This window comes from Calypte anna, chromosome 1, assembly GCF_003957555.1.
Source record: "Calypte anna isolate BGI_N300 chromosome 1, bCalAnn1_v1.p, whole genome shotgun sequence".
Classification (NCBI taxonomy): Eukaryota; Metazoa; Chordata; class Aves; order Apodiformes; family Trochilidae; genus Calypte; species Calypte anna.
Genome location: NC_044244.1, coordinates 180,966,192 through 180,988,336, shown reverse-complemented (window position 1 = coordinate 180,988,336; position 22,145 = coordinate 180,966,192). Strand labels below are relative to the sequence as shown.

General features: G+C 37.4%; 1 protein-coding gene across 1 annotated transcript in view; it reads left to right on the top strand.

The window, feature by feature from the left end:
- The first annotated feature begins 2,026 nt into the window (after positions 1–2,026).
- Positions 2,027–22,145, top strand: part of RNF17 (ring finger protein 17) — a 44,067-nt gene continuing 23,948 nt past the window's right edge. The window contains exons 1-17 of the mRNA XM_030461289.1: positions 2,027–2,155; positions 2,777–2,862; positions 3,480–3,571; positions 4,857–4,915; positions 6,421–6,476; positions 7,837–7,936; positions 9,240–9,320; positions 10,797–10,897; positions 11,700–11,871; positions 12,533–12,609; positions 14,297–14,371; positions 15,516–15,793; positions 16,714–16,794; positions 18,595–18,756; positions 19,580–19,769; positions 20,209–20,374; positions 21,447–21,637. Of these exons, the coding sequence (XP_030317149.1) occupies positions 2,027–2,155; positions 2,777–2,862; positions 3,480–3,571; positions 4,857–4,915; positions 6,421–6,476; positions 7,837–7,936; positions 9,240–9,320; positions 10,797–10,897; positions 11,700–11,871; positions 12,533–12,609; positions 14,297–14,371; positions 15,516–15,793; positions 16,714–16,794; positions 18,595–18,756; positions 19,580–19,769; positions 20,209–20,374; positions 21,447–21,637 (2,096 nt within the window). The remainder of the gene's footprint in view (positions 2,156–2,776; positions 2,863–3,479; positions 3,572–4,856; positions 4,916–6,420; positions 6,477–7,836; positions 7,937–9,239; positions 9,321–10,796; positions 10,898–11,699; positions 11,872–12,532; positions 12,610–14,296; positions 14,372–15,515; positions 15,794–16,713; positions 16,795–18,594; positions 18,757–19,579; positions 19,770–20,208; positions 20,375–21,446; positions 21,638–22,145) is intronic.

The following is a 22,145-nucleotide window of genomic DNA, read 5'->3' as shown; positions in this document are numbered from 1 at the left end:
ATGTTCCTTCTTTTCTGGAAGATTACTGTAGGTTCCTCAGGAAACAAGGTGCCGATTTGGTCTTCAGACTTTCAGAGCGGAATGAGAGCAAAAATAAAGGGGTGCACCGTATGTTTATTTATACTTCCGTGTATAGGCTGACAGAACAACAGACAAACTAAAAGTATGCATGATATATAGCATAACATGTATGTGTATCTTTTATAATTGTTTGTAAAGGCACAGAGAACACAATCTGTAGATATATTTTAATTCATTTTTACATTCAAAAGCAAAAAAATTGTAACACGAGCATTTGTTGTTATTGTTCACTTACTCACTAAATCGAGATAAAGTTGAAATAAAAGCAAGTATGATCTACCTTCTCACCAAAGAGCTCATTAGGCCTAATTAGGCTTCTCATCAAAGAGACAGGCTAATTTTGAGACAGTCCTATCCACTGCTGGTTTAAAATCACATTCTGACCTCTTAACAAGGCAATCCTGCTTACTATTTCATTTCTCTGACACATTCACAAGGGGTCTGCCATGACTAACCCTGTATTTTAAACTTCAGCTGTTATTCACCATGTTCCTAAATCATGTTTACAAGACTTAGCTTTGGAAATGGCTTCCTCTTTCAAATGCATGGAAGGGTTTATGCATGAAAAAATTTTGTCTTGCTGTATTTTATGTTAATTCCCACTTAAAAATTAAGTATAAAGTTGAGAAAATTCCCAAGATTGTAACTTGGCTGCAAAAACTTCTTGGAGAGAAAAGATTGGTGGTATTTATGGAGCAGAAGGGGCTTTAGCTCTTAAGGGACAGACACAGGGTTAATCTGTTGCCTGTAGAGCACAGGGTAGCTGCAGATGGAACAATGATTATGTGCCATGGAACCAGTGTCTAACTTGAGTCTGTATGTTTTAATGTAGACAAGAAATACGAATTTCAGTTCCCAGCCCTGTCTTTTGACAGTATTGTGCAGGACTCCTGAAAAATCCACTGCTGGTGAAGGGGAGTTAAACTGTACGTGTGAGTTCAGCCTGGTTTGTACTGATTTTCAGTCTCAAAACCAGAGTGTACAACAAACTCTCCATAGGCCAAGCCACACCAAAAGGAACCAAAGTGGGCATGGGGCACAGCTGTAAAATTCGAAAATAGATCTCTACAAGGATTCTACAAAAAGTTGAGTCTAAACAGGTTCTGGTTCACAATGAGTTCTGAGGGAAATTATTTACAAGCTGAATCTGTTTGAAGATAACTTCTGGAAAGTTCTGCCCCTCACAACCAAATCATGCACATTCAAGTGTAACTACAATAGAAACCTGCTTGACATGCGTGTTTTATCAAAAAGTTCTTGAGGACCTAGCTTCATAGAACTGGATGATTTTTTAACTTTACTGCTCCTTTCTCCTTGCTTTCTTCCCTGTCCTGAAATTCTTCTGCCATTTCAGCAGACAGGACTGTTGTCTTCTCCTTTGGCTCTTCTCTCAAGTTACTGTTAAGCATTCCACTGAAGTACTCCCTATTAAGAAAATTTGGACTTGATTTTGTGTGACCTGTTGAACTCTGCATAGTTACCTGAGATAAAATTCCAGCCTAACAAAGAAATTTGCCTCCTGAGAAGCTGGCCTAGTTCATGATTTGGGAACTGATTTGGAACAGGTTTCCCAGAGACATGGCAGAGGTCCCATCCCTGGAAGTTTTTAAGGCCAGGATGGATGGAGCTCTAAGCAACCTGATCCTGTGGGTGGTGTCCCTGCCCATGGCAGGGTGCTTGGAACTAGATGATCTTAACAGGTTCCTTCCAGCCCTGAAAATTCCATGATTCTGATTCTAAGTATCAGGGTATTTTTAATTTTAAAATTTAAGTGTGCTTTACTAGAGGTGACTCAAACAAAATCTTGAGAGTTTCATGCCACATTTATAATCGCCAAAACAGGAGTGATCCTAGCACAGAAAAGACACTATCTTGAAAGCAGGATCAGGCAAGGCAGCGGCGGCAACACCCACACCCCGGCTGCCCAGCCGCGCCTCAGGACAACATGGCGGCCACGGCTGCAAGACGAGGCCACAACAACCACCTCCCCCCTCATCGTCGTGATTGGCTGCGATGGGAAGAAAAGATGACGCAGCGCTCGCTGATTGGTGGTGATTGTTTTGGCGCGAAACGGGTTGCGCAAGGCAGTCCCCGCCTTTCCTCCTGACTGAGAGGAGTCCCGTCCCGACCCGTCCCGACCCGTCCCGACCCGTCCCGACCCGACCCGACCCGACCCGACCCGACCCGACCCGACCCGACCCGTCCCGTCCCGTCCCGTCCCGTCCCGTCCCGTCCCGTCCCGTCCCGTCCCGTCCCGTCCCGTCCCGTCCCCCTCCTGTCGTTTCCTGTCAGCAGAGGTGAGGATACTTCGGGAAAGCAGACAGCTACAGAGCAGGCTTTATGAAAAGGAGTTGGGGTGCATTGCAGACAGGGAACAGGGGCGAACGTGCAGTATTGAGATACTGCAGATAAAAGAAATTCTCATATTGAGGGGTATATGGTGAGGAAGGAGGTTTGAAGGCCAGTAGTGGTAAAGTTAAGGGTGGAGCTTGGCTGGATAGCGCAAACAGGCCACTGTTTTGCTGTGTTTAAAGTATGTACTTTCGAATGAAAAAAATACGTACGTTTTCTGTGAATCTTGTGTCTTCTTCACTTTTCTCTTTCCCAAGTAACATAAGTAACCTGTGGTGGTTGCTCAAGTGATGCAATGTGTATGGGCTACAAAATTTGTCTTTTTTAATTTTTTATTTTTAAGCCTGATGCCATCATGAGTGGAAAGAAAGAGTTCTTGGTGGATGACAGCTATGAAGCAGTTAATAGAAGGAAAATGAAAGCTATAAGGTATGTGAATTTTTAGTTTAATCTGGTGGCTTTATTATTTTTAAATTCTGACAGTATAATCAGGTAATAGGATTGAGGATGTATAAAACACACTGTTTATGTTCTTCAGTGTGGTGAGTCCATTTTTATGTGTTATGTATGTGTGTAAAATACACAGTCTGTGGAAGGTTAAAATTTGGGGTATACTCAGGGAAAAAGACATTTTAAATGCATCCTGCCATGTTCCTAGTATCTAGGCTGCCAATATCTTGTATTGACCTGTATTTATATTTTACAAGTAAATAAATTGCTGTTGACCTATTTGATGTATTTTTAGTTAAACAACTTCAGAGTTTATGGGATGAAAGTTACTTATCTAGAAATCTGTTAATGCTGGTTCTGCTTACCTTAAATGCTGGTTCTGTATACCTAAAACCTCTACATCACTTATATGGATGATGAATTTGGTATCACAGAACTTGAAAATTAAAAGAGAGTAATAAAATGGTTCTGTCCATGGTATGTGTTTAATTATTTGCACCTACTTCTACATAATGTCATGGTAAAAAGTTCTAAGAAAGCTGAAAGTCAAAATTAGTGTTTAGTTGATAACCCTATTTTTGCTTATACTTCTGAAGGCAGTGTCTGAAGATCTTAGAAGAAGATTGTACAGAATCAAATCGGAGAAATACTGACTTTTGTCACATCTCAAAAGCTATGAGAATGAAAGGTAAGGCTTTTGGATCATGGCTTTTACTCCAGAAAATTTATGGTCTGCAGTATTCCCTGTTAATGTATATTTTACATTGTTTGTATAAGACAAGAGATGGGCTGTCAGATTGCAACATGTTTTTTAATTATTGTATTTCCAGTACTCAGTAACAATGACCTCTCTTACCCACCAGCTGTTTTTCTTGCCAAAGCTAATGAAAAGTTTTGTTTAAATCTTTAATTTGGGATTTTCTGCTTCATTGTTTTCCCTGAGTAATGAACTGTGTTGAGTACGTGGTACTTAAGGATGCTTTATGTTTAAGTTTATCCTGTACTATAGGTACACATTTTAAATACGTTTTCTTTTGGGTTTTTTGCCTTTTCTTTCATACTGTTGTCCTGTCCTGAGTGCAGCAGCAACCTAATATAGCTAATCATGGAGATGATGTCATAATATATACAAATAATTAAGAATTCCCAGCAAACTTCCATATCTATTTATATGTACTTCTATTCCTAGTTTTCTAACCCTGTCATTACAAAAATTGGTGTCCAAATTCCTGTTGACTTCTTGAATACTGTGCATGACCCATTCGTGTGCCCAAAGTGGGCAGGGCAGCCAACAGTGTCCTTGTGTGTATCAGAAATGGTGTGGCCAGCAGGGGCCGGCAGTGATTGTCCCCATGCAGCACTGGTGAGGCCACTCTTTGAATCCTGTGATCAGTTCTGGGTCCCTTGCTACAAAAAGAACAACTTGAGGTGCTGGGCCAGGTCCAAAGAAGGTTAACCAGGCTGGTGAAAGGGTATAGAGCATAAGTTGTATGAGGAGCAGCTGAGGTAATGGGAAGTGTTTGGAGGAGGCTGAGGGGAGACCTTATTGCTCTATACTACTGTTTGAAAAGAGGTTGCAGCAAGGTGGATGTTGGCATCTCTTCCCAAGTAACAAGCAACAGATAAAGAACAAATGGCCTCAAGTTGTCCCAGGGGAGGTTTAGATTGTGTATTAGGAAAAATTTCTTCACCACAGGGTTGTGAGGCAGTGAAACAGGCTGCTCAAGGGAATTGATCAAGTCATATCCCTGGAGATACTCAAAAGATGTGTAGATGTGCTCAGGGACATGGTTTAGTGGTAAACTTGGCAGTGTTCTAGGCAGATGGTTGCACTTGATCTTAAAAGTGTTTTCCAATCTAAGTTTTTGATGTAAGAGACTTGTGAATCATGTATTCCTGTTTGTTTCATTGATTAAAATGCCCTCCACATAACAGCATTTGCAGTCAACTGTTCCCTGTACTTGCTTCTACAGCATTGCATGATGATGTGAATGATGAAGACACTGATTTATTTGGTTTCTCTTCTACCGAAGTAAGTTGATGTAAAGCTTTCTGTTCAATAGTTAGTCTGAAATAGTGATATTACAGAAGCTTTTGAATTTTCATTGAAAGAGATTAAAGTGAGTCAGGTCCCTTGTGAGATAAAGGTCTGTACTTGATAACCACCTGCTCCCTAGCAAGTCTTTACTGGCATTTCTGGTTAAGCAGTGTAGCTATTTAGAGTGCCTCTGGTGTCTAAATATTACTCATTAGTGTCCCAGGTTGCCAGTTCTGTCCCACCCTCTTGTCGGCACACTTCACTTTCCAGCATAGTGCACAACTTATAATTTTGTTTCTGCATTTTTTTATAAAATGCTCTAGTAGTGAATCTTTTGTGTTATGGTATGCTGATGCCATTTTTTCGCAGGTACCTATATTTTGGACATTATATGCTTTTTAAAAAAATAAGTTATGGAAAAGATTGTGGCTATTCTGTTTTTTCTGTTAAGAAATTTAGATTTAGTCTTTATTCCAAAATAGAAATAAGTCTTTGGAATCAAGCAATGTCATTAAACTTTATTTAAAGATATATTGTAATCAGGCTTACTAATGCAGCAAGTGGTAGTATTGGTTGACAGATGAATAGGAAGGCAGCAGTGTGCTCAGGTGGCCAAGGCAGCCAACAGGATCATAGCTTGTATCAGAAATAGTGTGGCCAGCAAGACCAGGGATCTGACTGGCTCCTGTACTCAGCATTGGTGAGGCTACACCTCAAATCCTGTGTTCACTTTTGGGCCCCTCACTACACAAAGGGAATTGAGGTGAGGAGGCATGTTCAAAGAAGGGCAACAAAGCTGTTGATGGTTCTGGAGAACAAAAGAGGAATGTCTGAGAGAACTGGCATTTTTTCTGGAGAAAAGGGCTCAGAGGAGACCATGCCACTCTACAACTGCCCGAAGGGAGATTGCAGTGAGGTGGGGGTGTTGGCCTCCTTTTCCCACGTTACAAGCAATAGAACAAGAAGAAATGGCCTCAAGTTACACCAGGGGAGGTTTAGATTAGGTATTAGGGAAAATGTATTCACCAGAGTGTTGTGAGACAGTAGAACAGACTGCCCAGGGAAGTGGTCAAGGATCTTCGTTCCTGGAGATAATTAAAAGACAAGTGGGTGTGGTGCTTAGGGACATGGTTTAGTGTGCTAGGTTGGGTTTGATGATTTTAAAGCTGCCTTCCAACCAAAGTCATTCCATTGTTCTATCTGTTAGAAGTTTTGCATAATAAGTGGGGAAAATACTAACAGCAAATGGGAAACCATTTATCTTCCTAGGAACACTTCATCTGACACAAACAGACTGATGGCAACAGAGCTTTGGCTTGGAAGATGTTTTCTTAGATATTTGGTTGTTCAGTTCAACAACACCTACTTTGAAGCTTGGACCCATTGAAATGAGGGTGGGGAGTGGATACTGAAGATGAAAACAGGCTTATAGGATATTTTTTTACTGAGACTAGGATTTAACTCTGTGTTTGAACTTTACTTTTTCCTTCTGAATTTAGATGAAGACTGAGTTTAAACTTGGGCTGTGTGGTGGCAACTCACAAAGGCTATCAAGGTAAACCTTTGTTAATTCAGCTTTATTTTTTTTTTAATGTGTTTAGATGACAGACTTGGGGGAGGACTTGTCTGAGCAAGCATTTCCAGCTGCTTTTCTTGGGCTCATTTTTTGTTTTGTTGTGTTTGTTTTTTTAACATATTAGAAGTATGTCTGTGTATTGCTGTGGAAGCAACTTGCATGGCACTTCAGTACAAATAATGTTTCATTGAAAGGCAATAAGAAGCAGATTGGTTTGGCTTGAAAATGTTTGGAACTGAAAGTTGTAAACACTGTGGTAATTCCCTGATAAGGGTTTAGAGAGAGAACAGAGAACTGCTGAAATGCCAGGCTGTGGTGTAAAGGACTGGGTCATTCAAGCACTTCCTCTGACAACCTACCTGCTGCTCCCATTGCACATTCTGCTTAGATAACCAGTCACAGCTTAAAGCTGTCATTAGGACATTACTATGTTCTGTGGTATTGTCATATCTAAATTACATTAACTTGCTTTATTTTCTATCCAAATTACCAATTATACAAACTCAAAGGAAATACTAAAGTGTGACGTTCCCCCCGGTGCTGTTGCTGTGGAGATTTACATTGATACAAATAGAATAGGCCTAGATAAATACGTATAGGAAACTTACCTTCTGTGTTGGTGCATGTAACATGCATCACTGACCTTGCCCAAAGTAAAATATAAACTCAGTATTTAATGTGAGACTGTCTTGTTTCTGCTGCAGTGCTCTTCAGATACCCTCCCAGTTCATTGGAAAGAGCAAAGTGACAGTGGGAGGAAGACAGTGGTGCTTCCTTCCTGTAATTAGGCTGATTTATGCAGACTGTTTTTGTGAGAGTCTTCACAGCTGTTTAGATCCATGTGTACTTTGCAGAAGATCAGGGGTGGGTAATCACAGAACAAAATTTAAGAGCCTTCCTAACAGGTTGGCAGTAGGTGATTTTAGTATCATCTCATGTGTTCCAAAGATTTTAACAGCCTTAACAATATCCAGTGGGATATGTTGAGGAAAATGTTAGGGCAACAAATGAAAAATGAATCCTGGACTGTTGAGTTGTGCATTTTACTCACTGTGAGGATACAGATCACTACCACCTACTGAGGCTTTGTTCAGTTTTGCTGAAATTGTCAGACGAAAAGTAGTTGCTAAAGGTGAATTCTAAGGCAATACAAGTAAAAAATAAACTTGAAAAATTAAGTGTAGAATATCACAGTGCAAATTCTACTGCTTTAAAAATAGGTGTATATCTGTATTTAATTAGAGGTTGTTTAAATACTCAAATTGTGCCTAGAGTATTTGTGGGAAGTTTGATATTGGTTAAAATGTGTAGGTTTTTTCCTTAAAGTTTTATTTTGCAGGCCCTTCAGTCACAATACTGAAGCAAAAAATATTCAGCACCGGATGTCTTCAAACGTTTGGCTAAGGAATAAACCAGCTGTAGCTTCATCAGCAGATATGGTATGTTAATACAGAATTTCCTTGTATTCTCTGTTATTTTTGTGTATGCAGAGTTATTTGACTTCTTAAAACACAGACATTTGCAGACATAATAATTCTATTATTCCTAATAGCACTAATAAGTGCTATTATTCCATCTTATCATGGAATTGATATGCAGCTGCAGTGTTAATAAATAACTTCATAAATTGAATGCAGCTCAAACCCAACCTGATCATATCTGATGAGTGCATTTTCCTAGCTGTGAAACTATGTATTTTTAATTTAAAAAACAAAGCAAAACAAAACAACAAAAAAGCTGAACAAACAGTATCTGGGTTTGGGTTTTTTAAATTTTTTTTAATTTGAGACAGCTGCAAGGCTCATGCAGCACATCCTGGAAGTAGTCATTCAGGGCAGCCAAGTTGCTGGACAGAAGGATCTCTCTTGAAGCGATCTCTAACTTTTCTAGCCTTATAAACTTCATAATGATGTGTGTGACTAACTGGTCTCTTCCAGACTGTGGACAATACTTCCTTTCACTTAAATCAGTGTCTGATAACAGTCACTGTCTCAGGTGTTCAAACCCCAACCTTAAATTTCTCTGTAGTTTGTGTTTGTTCTCCTTAACACAAGTGCGAAACACTATGGATTTGGAGATGTTTGCATGTTAATTAAGTTGTTTTTTGGCAGAGTGGACTGGTTGCTTAATAATGGCAGACTTAAACAGCACCATTCCTAACTCTTTTAGGCTTCCCCAACTGCTGGTGTTCTCTATTTGCAAGATACCAGCACTCTAACCAGTACCCTTAACACTACTGTTAGTAGTGCCAGTGACAAAATTAAGACATTTCTGTGTGTGTATTTGCTTCTGTGACAAATGAGACACAAGTATTTTTTCTTTTCTCACATCAACATAATACTGGGAGCTTAGTACATTTTTTAACTTTTTTTTGTTTTCCTCAAACAATATTGCTAAATGTTTTATCTAGGTTGCATATATTCTTTCCTCTGTATTAGTAACATTTTTTTTCTTGTACTATTTTTATCAGGTTTTTCTGTGTCTGTGTGTATGCAATAAATTGCATGTACTTAACAAACTAAAAAATACAGAATCCATGTTTCAGAAATACTGCAGTGTAAGTGTTCTTGGTATAATTCAGGGGAGCTAAATATTTTGGGCCTTTTTGCAGCTGTAGGGCCTTACACAGATTTCAGTCACCCACATCAAGTGCCTCTTTGTGACAAAAAGGCAAATTACTCTATCCATCTTGTCTTCTGGTCATACAAGCAGCTGTATATTCACTGGCAAATCTTTCCACAGGACAGCGAAGCTATGGAAGATATTGATGAAACTTTGTGCATGGCTATTTGTAATCTCAGCCACTTATGTGATGCAGAGGAGGTGGGTGAAAATATGAAATATTAAATGCTATCCTTGAGTGGAGCTTTTTGCTGTGATACTTGCACACTACCATGCTATTTAAAAATACTTTTGCTGCCTTCATTTTGGTATTGCTTCTGTCCTTCAACTGTTAGTGCTGTTTCTGTGAATATACAGCTTGAAACTCCAGACTATTTCTGGAGCTTACAGACAATAGTAGTCTGTAAAGGAGTACATAAACCTATGCATAACTTAAAAGTTGCTTTGTTAGTCCATTCATTTAGCAGAACAATATATAAGCAAATCTTTAAGTACTAAGCTTGTTTTCACTTGGTTCAGGGTAAAAATTCAGCATTTGTTTTTGGTCTAGCAACTGTGCTGCCTTTCTAGTTTTTCTTGCCTTTTCCTGGCATTAAAGGTGCGAAAGAAATTATCTGAGTAATAATTTACAGACTCAGTTTGCAAAATACATAGATCAAGTTATGCATTTTTATGCACACTATCAAACATAGGAAGAATCCTAAAATAGAGGGTAGTGCTATTAATAGGTTTTGCTTAGTAACCTATGAACTTAATTATTTTATTTAAACTTTTAACTCCTATTAAGTATGCTGTGGAAAAGGTAAAAGTTCTGTCTCTGCCTGTAATTTACATTTTGTATGTCATCTAAGATGCCCAGACATAGAAGTTTTTAATGTTCCAGAAGCTTAAACTAAATTCACTCCAGTAAGTGTGGCATGAAGTGTCCTTAAAACCCTAGAAGTCTTCTAGAAATTTGGTTTTTAACTTGTTTTGTTGCAGTGGCAGATCTTCCAGTTAAGCAGTTGTGTTAAATCCCCAACTCAGATACAGTTAGCATCTCATAAAAAACTGGCGTTTCAGCAGCTCTAATATAATAATAATTCATGCACACAACTGATCTTCCAACAGCTTTTCTGCAAAGAGTGAATCCTGCCAAAGTGTTGCATTACTGAGATTTTATCCAGAGCCTTCATTAAATGTAACTCCAGTGACAAAATTGATGCTTAGTCAAGTGAAGACTCTTTATTTTTTGCTTTATGCTCACAATGAGGTTTTAAAAAAATAATAGAAATCTTAGTGTGCTAGTTCACTGTGTATGGTGCTGTGTTAGAATGTCAGTGGAAATGGAATGTAAGGACAGTGAGGCAATGAGCCCAAGATCTGGGTTTCTTGCTTCATAGGCCCAAAGACGCCAGTTGAGAAATGTAAGCTGTCTAGAAGTCAGAGGAAACAAAGGGATTAATGAACTATAGCTTTACCTCCATTATATGATGTAGTTATCCTCTGATTTGCTTTTTTGCTTTTTTTAAAACAAATTTCAATGTGGTTTAGTGTCATTTTATGTTGGTGTATTGATTGCTCGTCTACTGCTTCTGTTTTGTTCTGAAGAAGTATGAAGTAATGTGAGTATAATGAAATAATAATAATGAGTAAAGAAATAATAAATGCATGTTTTTTCACTACTGAATGAACTAGATGCTGAACTACTTGGAGTTGAAAGTGAAACAAGAAGGAGACAAAGTTGCAGAAACTATAGATGGAATGTTTAATGAACTTATTACTTCTCTTCTGTCAAGGTAGTGATGTGGTTTCTAGGATGATCGGGATGAGTTGTTTATATCAAGAAGTTGTTTGTAATACAGATGAAAAAATTCTAAAATTTCAGTCTTCTTCATAGCAGTATTTTGTGATGCCTGTCTAATTTTTTGTACAATATTTTTGCCCTTTCATAGTGACATCTTGGAGCTGGTTTGCACTGCTGGAAAACACTAGCATGCACAGCTTCTGCTCTTAAAAAAAATCGAAACAACAACAAGAAAAACCCAACTTAGATTCTGTCTTAAAGCTGTTAGTTTTCTGAAATAGCTCAGCTATGAGGGTTTTCTGATACTGCCATTAGGGGATAATAATTTTATTTAAATTCTCAAGCTGATATACATCCAAGGATGCTTTATTTCATAATCTTAAAAAATATTTATATCTTTAGATGTAGAGGGTGGGAGGTCTTGGGATTCTGGAAGAGCCTCAGAGAGGAATCTAATATCTTAATAGGCTGAACTGTAAAATTCAGCTGTTTAGTTTTCAATTGGATATGTGTGGGAATATCAGGAGTCTTAAATGGAAGAGCTTTTTAAATGCTTCACAGAGAAATGTTTCTGCAAACAAGTGTTTTTTCAGTGTGAACTCTTAACTTCTGTGGTTTCTCTAATTATTGAGTGGGTCTTCCATGCTTTTCACTGTTTGTGGAAAATGTTATTTCCCTGTGACATGTATCCACGTTGTGTTGTGATGTCTGGCAAGTGTGTGTGTCATAGTTGAAGTGTGAATCTGTACTGCTAAATGATTATTAAATTTGGAAAAGTAACGTTTTTAATACAGGAAAAGGAAGTTGTGTGCAGAACTAGTGAAGAGCGTTGACAACTGCAGTGCTGGTATAGCAAAAGTTAAGGAAGTCATTGAAGAGAAGAAAAATTGCTTGATTGGTGCCATTAGGATTGCAAAAGAAATAAAAATTGCACCTTCTATAAGAACCTATTGTGATCTCACTCAGGTATTTACATTCTTACACTGTGAAATAATTTATTTTTCATCAATACATTCAAATTTGGGTTGAAAGATTTTATGATCTGTCTTTCAATTTGCTGACTTTAATACTGAGATTGCTGAAGTAATGCCTTCTTATCCCACCTCCACACACATGCACCCAGTTTATATTTGCTCGTGGTCACATATTAGGGTCTAGTGACTGATATGAAACAAAATAGGTGTTCCTTGCCTGGAAGATTTTTCTTCTCAAACAGCAATTGGAGGGTGAGGACAGGAAAACTGGCATAGTACTAATCAGTGGAGGGACAGTTTACAGCATTTCAGAAGTCACTCAAGTCTTTCCCTGTCCAGAGCTCTCCATCCTTCTCGCTGAACTAATCCACCTTCTCAGTAGCTGTTTGTAGAAAAGAAAAATCTGAGTCCTACTTCTGTTCATGCTAACAATTTTGCAATGCTAACATTGCAAAATCCCCAACCATTGGCTTAGTAATGTAAAAAGGCATAACTGAGAACCAGTTATTGGCTGTTCATGAAAGAACTCTTGGGGTTTCTTTCTATGAAATTAAAAGTGTCTTAATCTGGCTTTGTTGTGTTGTAGATTACAGAATACCTGTATAATCTACTTTTTATATATCAGAACCTAAGACTGTACTTCTTAATTTCAGGTTATGTATAATTTAAAGTTGCCAGTTGAGACTGAACTCTCAAGAGTCAAGAGTTTGAAGGAAAAAGTACCTCCAAGGTAAATGGCTGGAGTGGGAGGTATACTGGGAGGTAAATGGATGCATTGGTTATATTAATTACAAAAATTGTTCATGCAACAGTTAAACAGCAGAAATCATGCTGCTTCACTTCCATTTTACTTGAGAAGCTACTAGTTGAGATGTATATAAACTCATCACTAACAGTGCACAGTAGCCTTCATCTGAGGCAGCAGAGAAAGCTTATACAATTTACTACTATCTAAACAAATATATATGCATAAAAAAATTCTTGTCAGACTTGTGCCACTTGTAAACTTCCTCTCCTTCCCTTATAAGTAGAAATAAGTTGAAGAAGTAATTCCTTCATTTTTTTTACAAAAAATGAACCTATTTATTCCCTCTGAACTTCAAGTTGCTCAGAGCCCTGTCCCACATGACCTTATATGTTTCCAGGAATGGCACTCCTACCACCTCCAGACAACCTGTACCAGTTTTTCAAGACCCTCATGGGAAAAAATATCTTCCTTACATGTAATCTAAATCTTTAGTTTAAAACCATTACCCTTTGTCCTATCACATTAGGAAGTCTGTCCCCATCTCATAACTCCTCTGGAGGTATTGATACCCTGCCATAAGGTCTCCCCTGTACCTCCTCTTTTTCCAGATTGAGAAACCCCAGCTTGGCCAAATGCCTCCAGGGGTGGAGACTGAACCACTTCCCTGGGCAGCCTGTTACAATGCTTGACAAATAAATTTCAGCTCTTGTCATGTGTTGGTTAAAACACTGGAATATGGATAAACGGAGCTATAAAATAAAATTTTTGTTGACTTGATACATAGGGCCTATTTTAAAGATAATGTCAGTGGTGAATGATAATTTCTGCAAGGCCTGTTTAAATGCACAATGACAAACTGTCCAAACATAAAAGAAAGCTAAACATGACAAAATCCAATTTGTTTCCATTGGAAGACCTTTTATGAACTTGAAGAAAATGGGGGGAAAATTGAACTGACAAAGGATTTGCATGAAATCCTCATGTGTTGTTGCCACTCCAAAATAACACCAGAGGTGAAAAAATCACAACTAAGAGATGCCTAGGAGTTGAGATACTTTCTGTAGACATACTGCAGAATGGAGGGTAGATCTGTTCCTGAAGGGACAGTGGAAAGAAGAAAAGATGGGGAGTTCAATGTGGCTTACACTTCAGTTTTCATGTATTGTTTATTATAACTGCACAGAAAAGCTAAGGGTTTCATTGAATAAAATTGTGTTCACAGTCCTGTTAGTCTGAGTACTTGAAAGATTTTGCTGGCTCTCACAGGGAAAGGCAACAGCTGTTTACTAGTGTAACAATAAACAAAGAACATACATTTTAGACTTCAGTTGTGATTTTGTTCTTCAGGACTGCTGGAGAATTCTTAGTCCCTATGTAGAGTAGCTGAGCTAAACTGGATATAGGTGTGAAAATTCAGTAGATGGATGTTGTGTTCTGTGCATGAGAGAGAAAAAAGGCAGGGAGTTTTTAAGTATAAATATGAAGTTAAATGAGTAACCAAATTTGCTGTTAAATACAGCAAATAGTGGAAGAATGAAACTGGAGTAGGTAGTTCTCTTGTATTGCCCCACCATTAGTATTGTGCTGAAAAATAGTGTACCTCCTAAGCTGTCAGTGTGATTTAGGTATTCATGTGACCTTCTGTAATGGTTTTTTATCTTCTCTTAAGATTCCTACTAAACACCGATGAGATTACATTTCTGTTAAAAAACCTGGGCAAGATTGAATGGGGAACAACACAGCAGTAAGTATTTTTTAATAAAGAGGCTCAGCACAGTAACTTGCCTGTTTTTTTCTAATGGTTAAGTATTTGTTAGAGATTAAATTTAAAAATTAAAAAATTGGTATATGCTTATGGGTTTCTAAGAGTATAATGAAATGAAGCAAAACTTCAGAAGCTGGTGTTTCAGTCACCATTTCAGTTAATCCAGGCAGTGTTTGGCATTTCCTTTTCCTTTGTATTTCACACAACTGTATTTCACCCTGTAACTCAGCTTATTAAGATTTGTTTTATGCTGTGTGTTTTTGCAGTTGTGGCTGGCATTTAATGATCCAGTCCTAGAATCACTTAGTTTGGAAAAGACCTTTAAGGTCATAAGAGTCTAGCTCTAAAGCTTAGACTGCCAAGTCCACCAGTAAACCATGTCCCTAAGCACCACATCTACATTTTCATAGTACACAGAGATACTTAATTCCAGCATGTGAATAATACTTCATATAAGTGTCAAGTATATCTCTAAAATCAACAGCAAATACTGTAATTTATAATATATGTGCTTCACAGTCTAAATACCGATTGTGTCAAATGCAAAAAGCAGATGAACTTTAATCAGAATAAAAACTGACAGCTTATAAAAATTTGTAATTGCCCTTTTTTCCTTGTTTTTAGTCCCCTTCATTTAATTTCCCTGCAGTCTTTGACAGAAACTTCAGCAAATGGAATGGAGTTTCTGCTAGGGCCATTTTAGTTAGTATTAGAAATGTTAAAAAAAGCTTACTGCATACTCTAATACTTGAAAACCCTGCAGATTACAATGAAGTGTAGCTGTTAAAACAAAAGCATTTTACATGCCTTCTGTTTTTAACAGGAATTAACTTTTACATTTTTAGCATTTTTTCCACGTACTTTGCATTTGAACCTGTGATCTCTGATCATTTAAGCAGGAGCAGCTCTTGTACTGAGCTGTACCTAGGAATATGTATCGTTTCTGTGTAGGTTTCAGAAACCATGTTACTGTGTTTGTGGTCTTGGTATTCAAAAACAAAGCTCTTATGAAGTGCTTTCTTAACATAGTGCTATGTTCTCAATAAATCCACTGCTTTGACTGGTGTGCTTTTTTTGAAAATTATACTAATTTGCCTCCAAATAATTACTTTCTGAAATACAGTGAGGATTACAGACAACACACTCTTGTCCATGATGACAAAGAGAAAATGCCAGGCTGCAATAATCAGTCACCTGTAGAGGATGTATTTCCAGAACGTAGCAGAGAAGGGAAAATCAAGGCTCCTGCAAATAAACCTGCTGTTCTCAAAGAAGTGAAAAAGGCACAGGTGCAAGAAACCCTTCCCACGGTCTATCATCAGAGTATTCCTCCTACTCTACCCAAGTCTTCATCTAGCCCTGATGTTATAATAGAAGAAATATTTGAGGATAACCTGAGAAGTAAGTTGCTCAATAGCTGATGCTGTCTTACATTAATGACCATGATATTTATGTTTTGTATCATAATGTGTTTTTGTAGTTAGCTCATACAAATATAGTGATGTTTGTATTTCAGTTTGTCTTCCTTTGAGCTGGTGTTGTTTCTTTTTTTTTCCTCTTTCAGCTCAGTTCAGTGACAATTTTCTCTTAAATTCTCTCAAAGAGGGGTGTCTGGATGTTTTTCTTTGACTCTTAGTTATTGCAGCCCTTCTCAAAGTTTCTGACTTTGGCTCCTGGACGATGCTTTCCTGGCAGTTCCCTTGGCTTCCTGAATCTTCACCCAGTATTTCCTGGACTGTATGAGTAAGAGGTGTAGCTAACAGGTCCAGGAAGTGATCCTTCCCTTCTGCTAGGCTGTTGGGAGACTCAGTCTGGAGTCCTGTATCCACTTGTGTGCCCTGCAGTACTGAAAGCCAGTATTATACTGCAGCAAGTCTGGCAGAGTCTACCAGGCTGGTGTCTAGGAAGGGGTCAGGGATCAGGCTGAAGGCATTAGGAAGAAGTTCAAACATGGAAATTCCATTTAGATATATTCCACAGTATATGTAAGATGCTTAATTTTGCAGTGTTTAATGTCCCCAGCATACTTCAAAAATACCTATGTTTAGTAATGCTGGAGGAAGATGAGGGAGAGGGTGCAGGAACATAAAGTCCTGAGCTGGGGCACAGCTGTCTAAAATAGCATCTTCCAGAATCCCATTGGACTTCTTGTCAGAACAAAATTCCTTCAAACTGCAAGTGTTTGTATCTGTTGCAGTCACATCAGATAGCCATACCCTTAAAATACACATAATTCCTCTTTTCTTTGTTTGCTGTTTTACTGCATATGTATAAATACTTAACTAACCTAATTCATTAAACTTTTCTGCTAAAACAAGAAGCAGAGTTTCCCACAGAATATCATGCTGATGAGCAGGACAAGAAAGTCTTCAAGAAGGCAACACCTTTTCAACACAAAGCTGGTTAGTGGTTTTCCTGTCGGGATCAGTTTACTAGAAGTGTTCCATCCTCTAAACAGTGAGGGCAGATAGTGAAATTTGTTGGGAGAGTTGCACACGTATGTTAACATTCTAGCTGAGAACAGAAATGTACTAGGAGATCTCCTGATAGTCCCTAGTTGCCATGCATTTGTTCACATGTAAGAACAGACCTGGGGCACCTGAATTGCTTTTCTTCCAGTTAAACCTAGTCTGGGAGGTGCTTACACTGCAGATGTCAGTCTTAACACCAGCAGTTTTGCTCAGCAAAAGTTCTCTCTGGTCTTCTGTCCTCAATAATGTAAAGACTGTGCTGTTATTTAAGATTTGCCATACAACTACTTAGATGGAAAATGCGATAGCAGGGGTGCCAAACAACTTTCAGAAACTCCCCACTGGCAGTGTTTCCCAACAGCTGGCAGGTATTTTACATAATGTTATCAGTCCTTGCTGTTAACCCTGTGAGACCCCTTGACTTAGGTCATTAATATATATACTGAACTTTGAACTTTTGTCTCCCCTCCCCTTGTGTCCGATTTTCTTCATTATGAGTGAGCAGATAAATGTACAAAACTGAGAGTAATTTGAGGAATTAATTACTTCAACCAGTAATTCTTTAGGCACAGTTTGTGCAGTGCTTTGAGATTTGTGCCTTGTTGAGTATAAGTGGTAATAAAACTTGGAGAGATTGCAGTATTGGGAAAGAAAGAAACAGACCTAAGGAGTTGACCAAGGAAGAAGCAGATGTGGAAAATACTGCTTTAAAAAGATGGACTCAAAGTAATGTTAGCAATTAAAAAAGATTAAGGAAATTGCTTTGGTTTTGTTTGATTTGGTTTTGGCCTTGTTTTTTTGTTTTTTATTATTTTTTTCTTTGAGTTTTTTTTCTAACCTCAGAATCCTGACAATTCCTTGTCCAATAACTAGTGAATTAACTGGCTGCTCTGAATGTGACTTAACAGTGCAGCAGGGAATTTGAGCATTTAAGGTCTGTAACAAATTCTGTGGAAATAAATAGTTAGCAGAGAAATTCTCTAACGCTTGCACTGCAGTTAGTGTAGTATGTGCAGTGCCTCACAGCTGTTACAGTTGTGCAGTATTTAAGCCTTTCCAGACATTTGAGTATCATTCATGAATTCACGAGACAACAAAATCTTAAGAGGTGACATGATCAAAGAGTTAGTGTGATTGTTTTTTCAGTAATATGCTAAAATACGTATCTTGTGCTATAGTGATTTTTTTTTTTTCTTTTAAATTATGGTAAGCATAATTGGAGTTTTGATGTAACAAGTTTTTCATTTTCTCCTGCTAATTGGGTTAGTGATCAGGCAAATAATACTTGCTAAACTTCATGTGGTTGGTTGGGATTTTTTGATTGCTTTTAGTTTAAGAAATATTCTCAGTTTAAAGACATCTCTTTCCTATTTCCTATTTCCTATCTATTTCCATCTATTTTCTATTTCTACATTAAATAGGTGGGTTACAGAGCCTGAATTTACTACTTAAATTCAACCTAGGACTTTGGAAGCAGTCATACAACCTTTTGAGAGACAAAAGACTTTTGTTTGCAAAGTAGCCAAAGAGAGGTAGTTCCAAAGACTGGGTTTAATCAGAAAGCAAACTGGGTAACTAGTTTGAAAAAAGTGAGAGCAGATTTGCTAGATGAAAAGCTATTTGAGGTAATGTAATAATGATTAATGCAACAGAAATCTAGTCACATGCCTGATGATATCAGTTGGAAGTCACTTTGAGGGTGTTTGATAACTTGTTTTATGTCAAACTCAGGTTCAGCAGAGCTTGTGTTTGTAAGGCATGTTATAAATCCATGCCACTTCTATGTTCAGAGATGCTCACGGAAGAAAGAAGCAAAGGATTTGGAGAAGAAACTGAAAACCTTTTGTCATAGTAACAGTTCACATCTCTTGCCTTCAGATGTTTTGGAAATAGGTAAATAATTAATTGCTAAAGGTCTACATTAGCTTAAAATACTGTCTTGAGATCTCTTCCTTAGTGTAATTTTTTTTCCCTTTTACTCCATCATCTACCCCCCCCTTTACCCACCCTTTTTTACATGGTAACATAGTCCCTATATGTTCTGCAATTTACAGTTTATGCTTTTTGAGAAATACTGTACACATTGTTCAATAGAGTTCTATTAAATCAGATAAATGCAAGTGGTAGAAATAAAAAAGAGTCAAAACTTGTTTTCCAGCATTAAATGTAATGTTCTTTTCCAGTGTACAGATTTTAATCACTAGTCTTGTTCTTTCCTTACTTAAGTAAATCAGCTTTCTCTATGCAAACAACACTTCATTTAAGTCAATAGGTGATTTTTATTTTCTTTTTTTTTTAATTTCACTAACTGAATAGAAACCAGTTTGGAAGTAAAACCAAAATATAATAATGCATTTCTAAATTCTTAAAATTATTTTTAGTGCACACATTGACAATGTTACTTTTAGAATGTGTTAAGAAAACTGGTAAAAAATACGTAAGAGCCCTCAACTTCACAGAAATTACATCTTGATACAAGCCAAACACCTAACCTAAAGAACCAGAAACAAATGGGGGAGAAAAATCCAGGTGACTACTGAGACAACATTTTTAATGGTTTTGAGTCTTTATTTTAGCAGAAGCACTTTACTCCCTGTTTGGAAGACAGGCAACAATGGAACACTATGAAGAACTGTAATAATACTTTCAGTGTGTAATAGCTACAAATACTGAATTTAATCTTTCTGTTTTGTTTTTTTTATTTGCTCCCCTATAGGTGCTAGAACTTTAATCAAAAGTAAGGAAACTGGTATGTGGTGCCGTGGAACTATCACTGAACTAATTCCCCAAAACAGTAAAAGCGAGAGGAAGAGTTGTGGTACAGGAAGATACAAAGTTGGTGATCTTGCACTGCTGGAAGTATTCCTGATTGATTTTGGGAGCTCTATAGCTCTAATTTTCGCAGGGTATGTTTGCAGAGAGGTTTTTGTCTACAGTTTTTGTCCTTGACTGTTGTTACTCAAGAGGATCTCACCTGAGAAACAGGTCCTCTATCAGGTTCACATGAGCAGGTAGCCAGATAGCCAAATGACACTGTTCTGTGTGTACATATTTCCCACAGGAAAAGCGGCAGTGTTTGTAAGTACACAAGTGCACAAACTCTTCATGCATTAAAATGTTTAACTTAGACTTATATTGCGAAAGAGACCATATACTCAATGTTCTTTTTTTTAAAAATGCCTTTTTGTTGAGATTTTTCTGGTTTTGTTTCAGAGAGATGACACTGTGCCAGTTACTGCAATAAAAACTTGTATTTTAAGTCTGGGAGTTTAGGGGTTTATTTAGAGTTGGGGTTTTTTTGCTTTTATTTTTAACCAGTACTGCATCTATTCCTGTTGACAACAGATACACTCCCACTGAAAGACCTGAACTGAGTACTGTGCAAACTATTGAAACAGATGACATTAATTTGTTTGTAAAGAAGCCTGATCAGCATATTGAGGCAGAAATTGCAACTGTTCCTCCTTTAGCACTACGGTGTTCATTGAAGGATATTGTTCCAAAAAATGCAGTAAGTAAAAGCTATTTGTACTATTTAATGAGATTTTACAATTATTATTATTCCTAAGATTAGTATTCGAGAACTTAAATAAATGATGTGCAATTATATTATTCCAGCAGAAACAAAAGGAAACTCAAAAGGAATAAAGAGCATGTTTTATTACACTTTTTTTTTTAAAGTTCAATAATCTTATCTAAAAAGGGTTGCATTGCTTTCATGGGAAAGGAAACAACAGTCTGTCTTAAAAAGCTTCTGGTGTAAATCTCACTGCTCTTACTGTAGACATGTTCTTTTGTCAAATTTAAAAACAAATTATAGAACTGATATTCTTATTTCATGACTGTCTGATAACGACACAAGTAATAACTTTAAAAAATCCTCAAAACCAAATCAATGGCTTCAGAATTTTTAGGAGAATCTTTTCAGGAAATGTTTTTTGTTACCTAAGATATTTTTTTCCTGCATATTGAAAAATGCTATTTGTTCTCTTTCAGCATAGCAACAAATAAAGCAAAAACTGTCAGTCTGTATTCCCTTAGCATAAGGTTGTATATTGCAACATTATTTGTTTCAATATTTACTTTTTATTATGCTGTCTTTATTTTTACAACATTCACATGGTAATGACCTACACGTAGTGCAGCTTTGCATTTCTGGTAGTATAACTGCTCATTAGTTTTGTATTTTTTTTACCAGTCTAGTGTTGTCTGAAATAGCTTTAAATAGGACAGATCTGGAACGATTTTAACGGGTGTGGGTAAAATGCCTTCCTTGCATGTGCTTTCATTTTTTTTCACACCTAAAAACACAGATTTCCAGTATCAAATGAGAAATGCATTAACATGACAATAAATTAGGCTTTTTTAAAGTAGATAGACAAGAAGAATGTTGTGGAGAGGAGGAACACATAAATGGACCAAATACTCTTTAGTGCTGTCCTGGCTAAGGACTAAACAGTCTAACAGTATTTCATCTGTTCAGATGCATTTATACTCCCTTCCTTGCTTTTATTTTATTTCATTTTTTATTCGTATTTTTTGTTCTCTGACATCTTCGATAACTTTCTTTCTTCCTAACACAGAGTGTAGGTTGGGAAGAGGAAGCAAAGACAAAATTTTTAATAATGGTAAATAATAAAGTTGTTCTCATGACGGTATTTAGAGAAGACGATGGTGTTCTCATTGTGGATTTGAAAAAACCTCCATTTAATAGCATAAACAACAACATGCCAGTGTCTCTCACGGATGCACTGGTTTTCTTAGACCTGGCAAGGTATGTCTTTTACTTTACTTTATGATTTTCTGCCAGAAATTACAACAGCATTATACTTAAAAAGTGAACTTGACCCAGCAGATTGTTTTTGTGGTGTTTGATATACTAACGTGTGATGCATTAATCTTCAGTTTTATCTCCTGATTTCCTTTTTTTCATCCTCATAAGCACTGTGGCATATTATAAAGCCCTGGTGAGTGCTGATGAGTATTTGGATAATAAAATTTATTTTAGAAAACGACTGTATTTCTGTACAATTTTGAATAACAAGAGGGTGAAAGGAGAAGCCCTTAGTGTCCTGTTACGGACAGAAAAATGTACAGAAATCAGCCTTTTATTTGTTTGATTTGGCTGGTAGGCAGTGACAGGTTAGTCAGCACACCTCAGCCAGCCATGGAACAAAATGGATATGGCACAACAAACAGGGGAAACAACAAGGGATAAGGGGGAACGTGTATTGGCATTAGGGCAGAGGAGAGCTGCTTTAGAGGGAGCAGTGGAAGAGGCA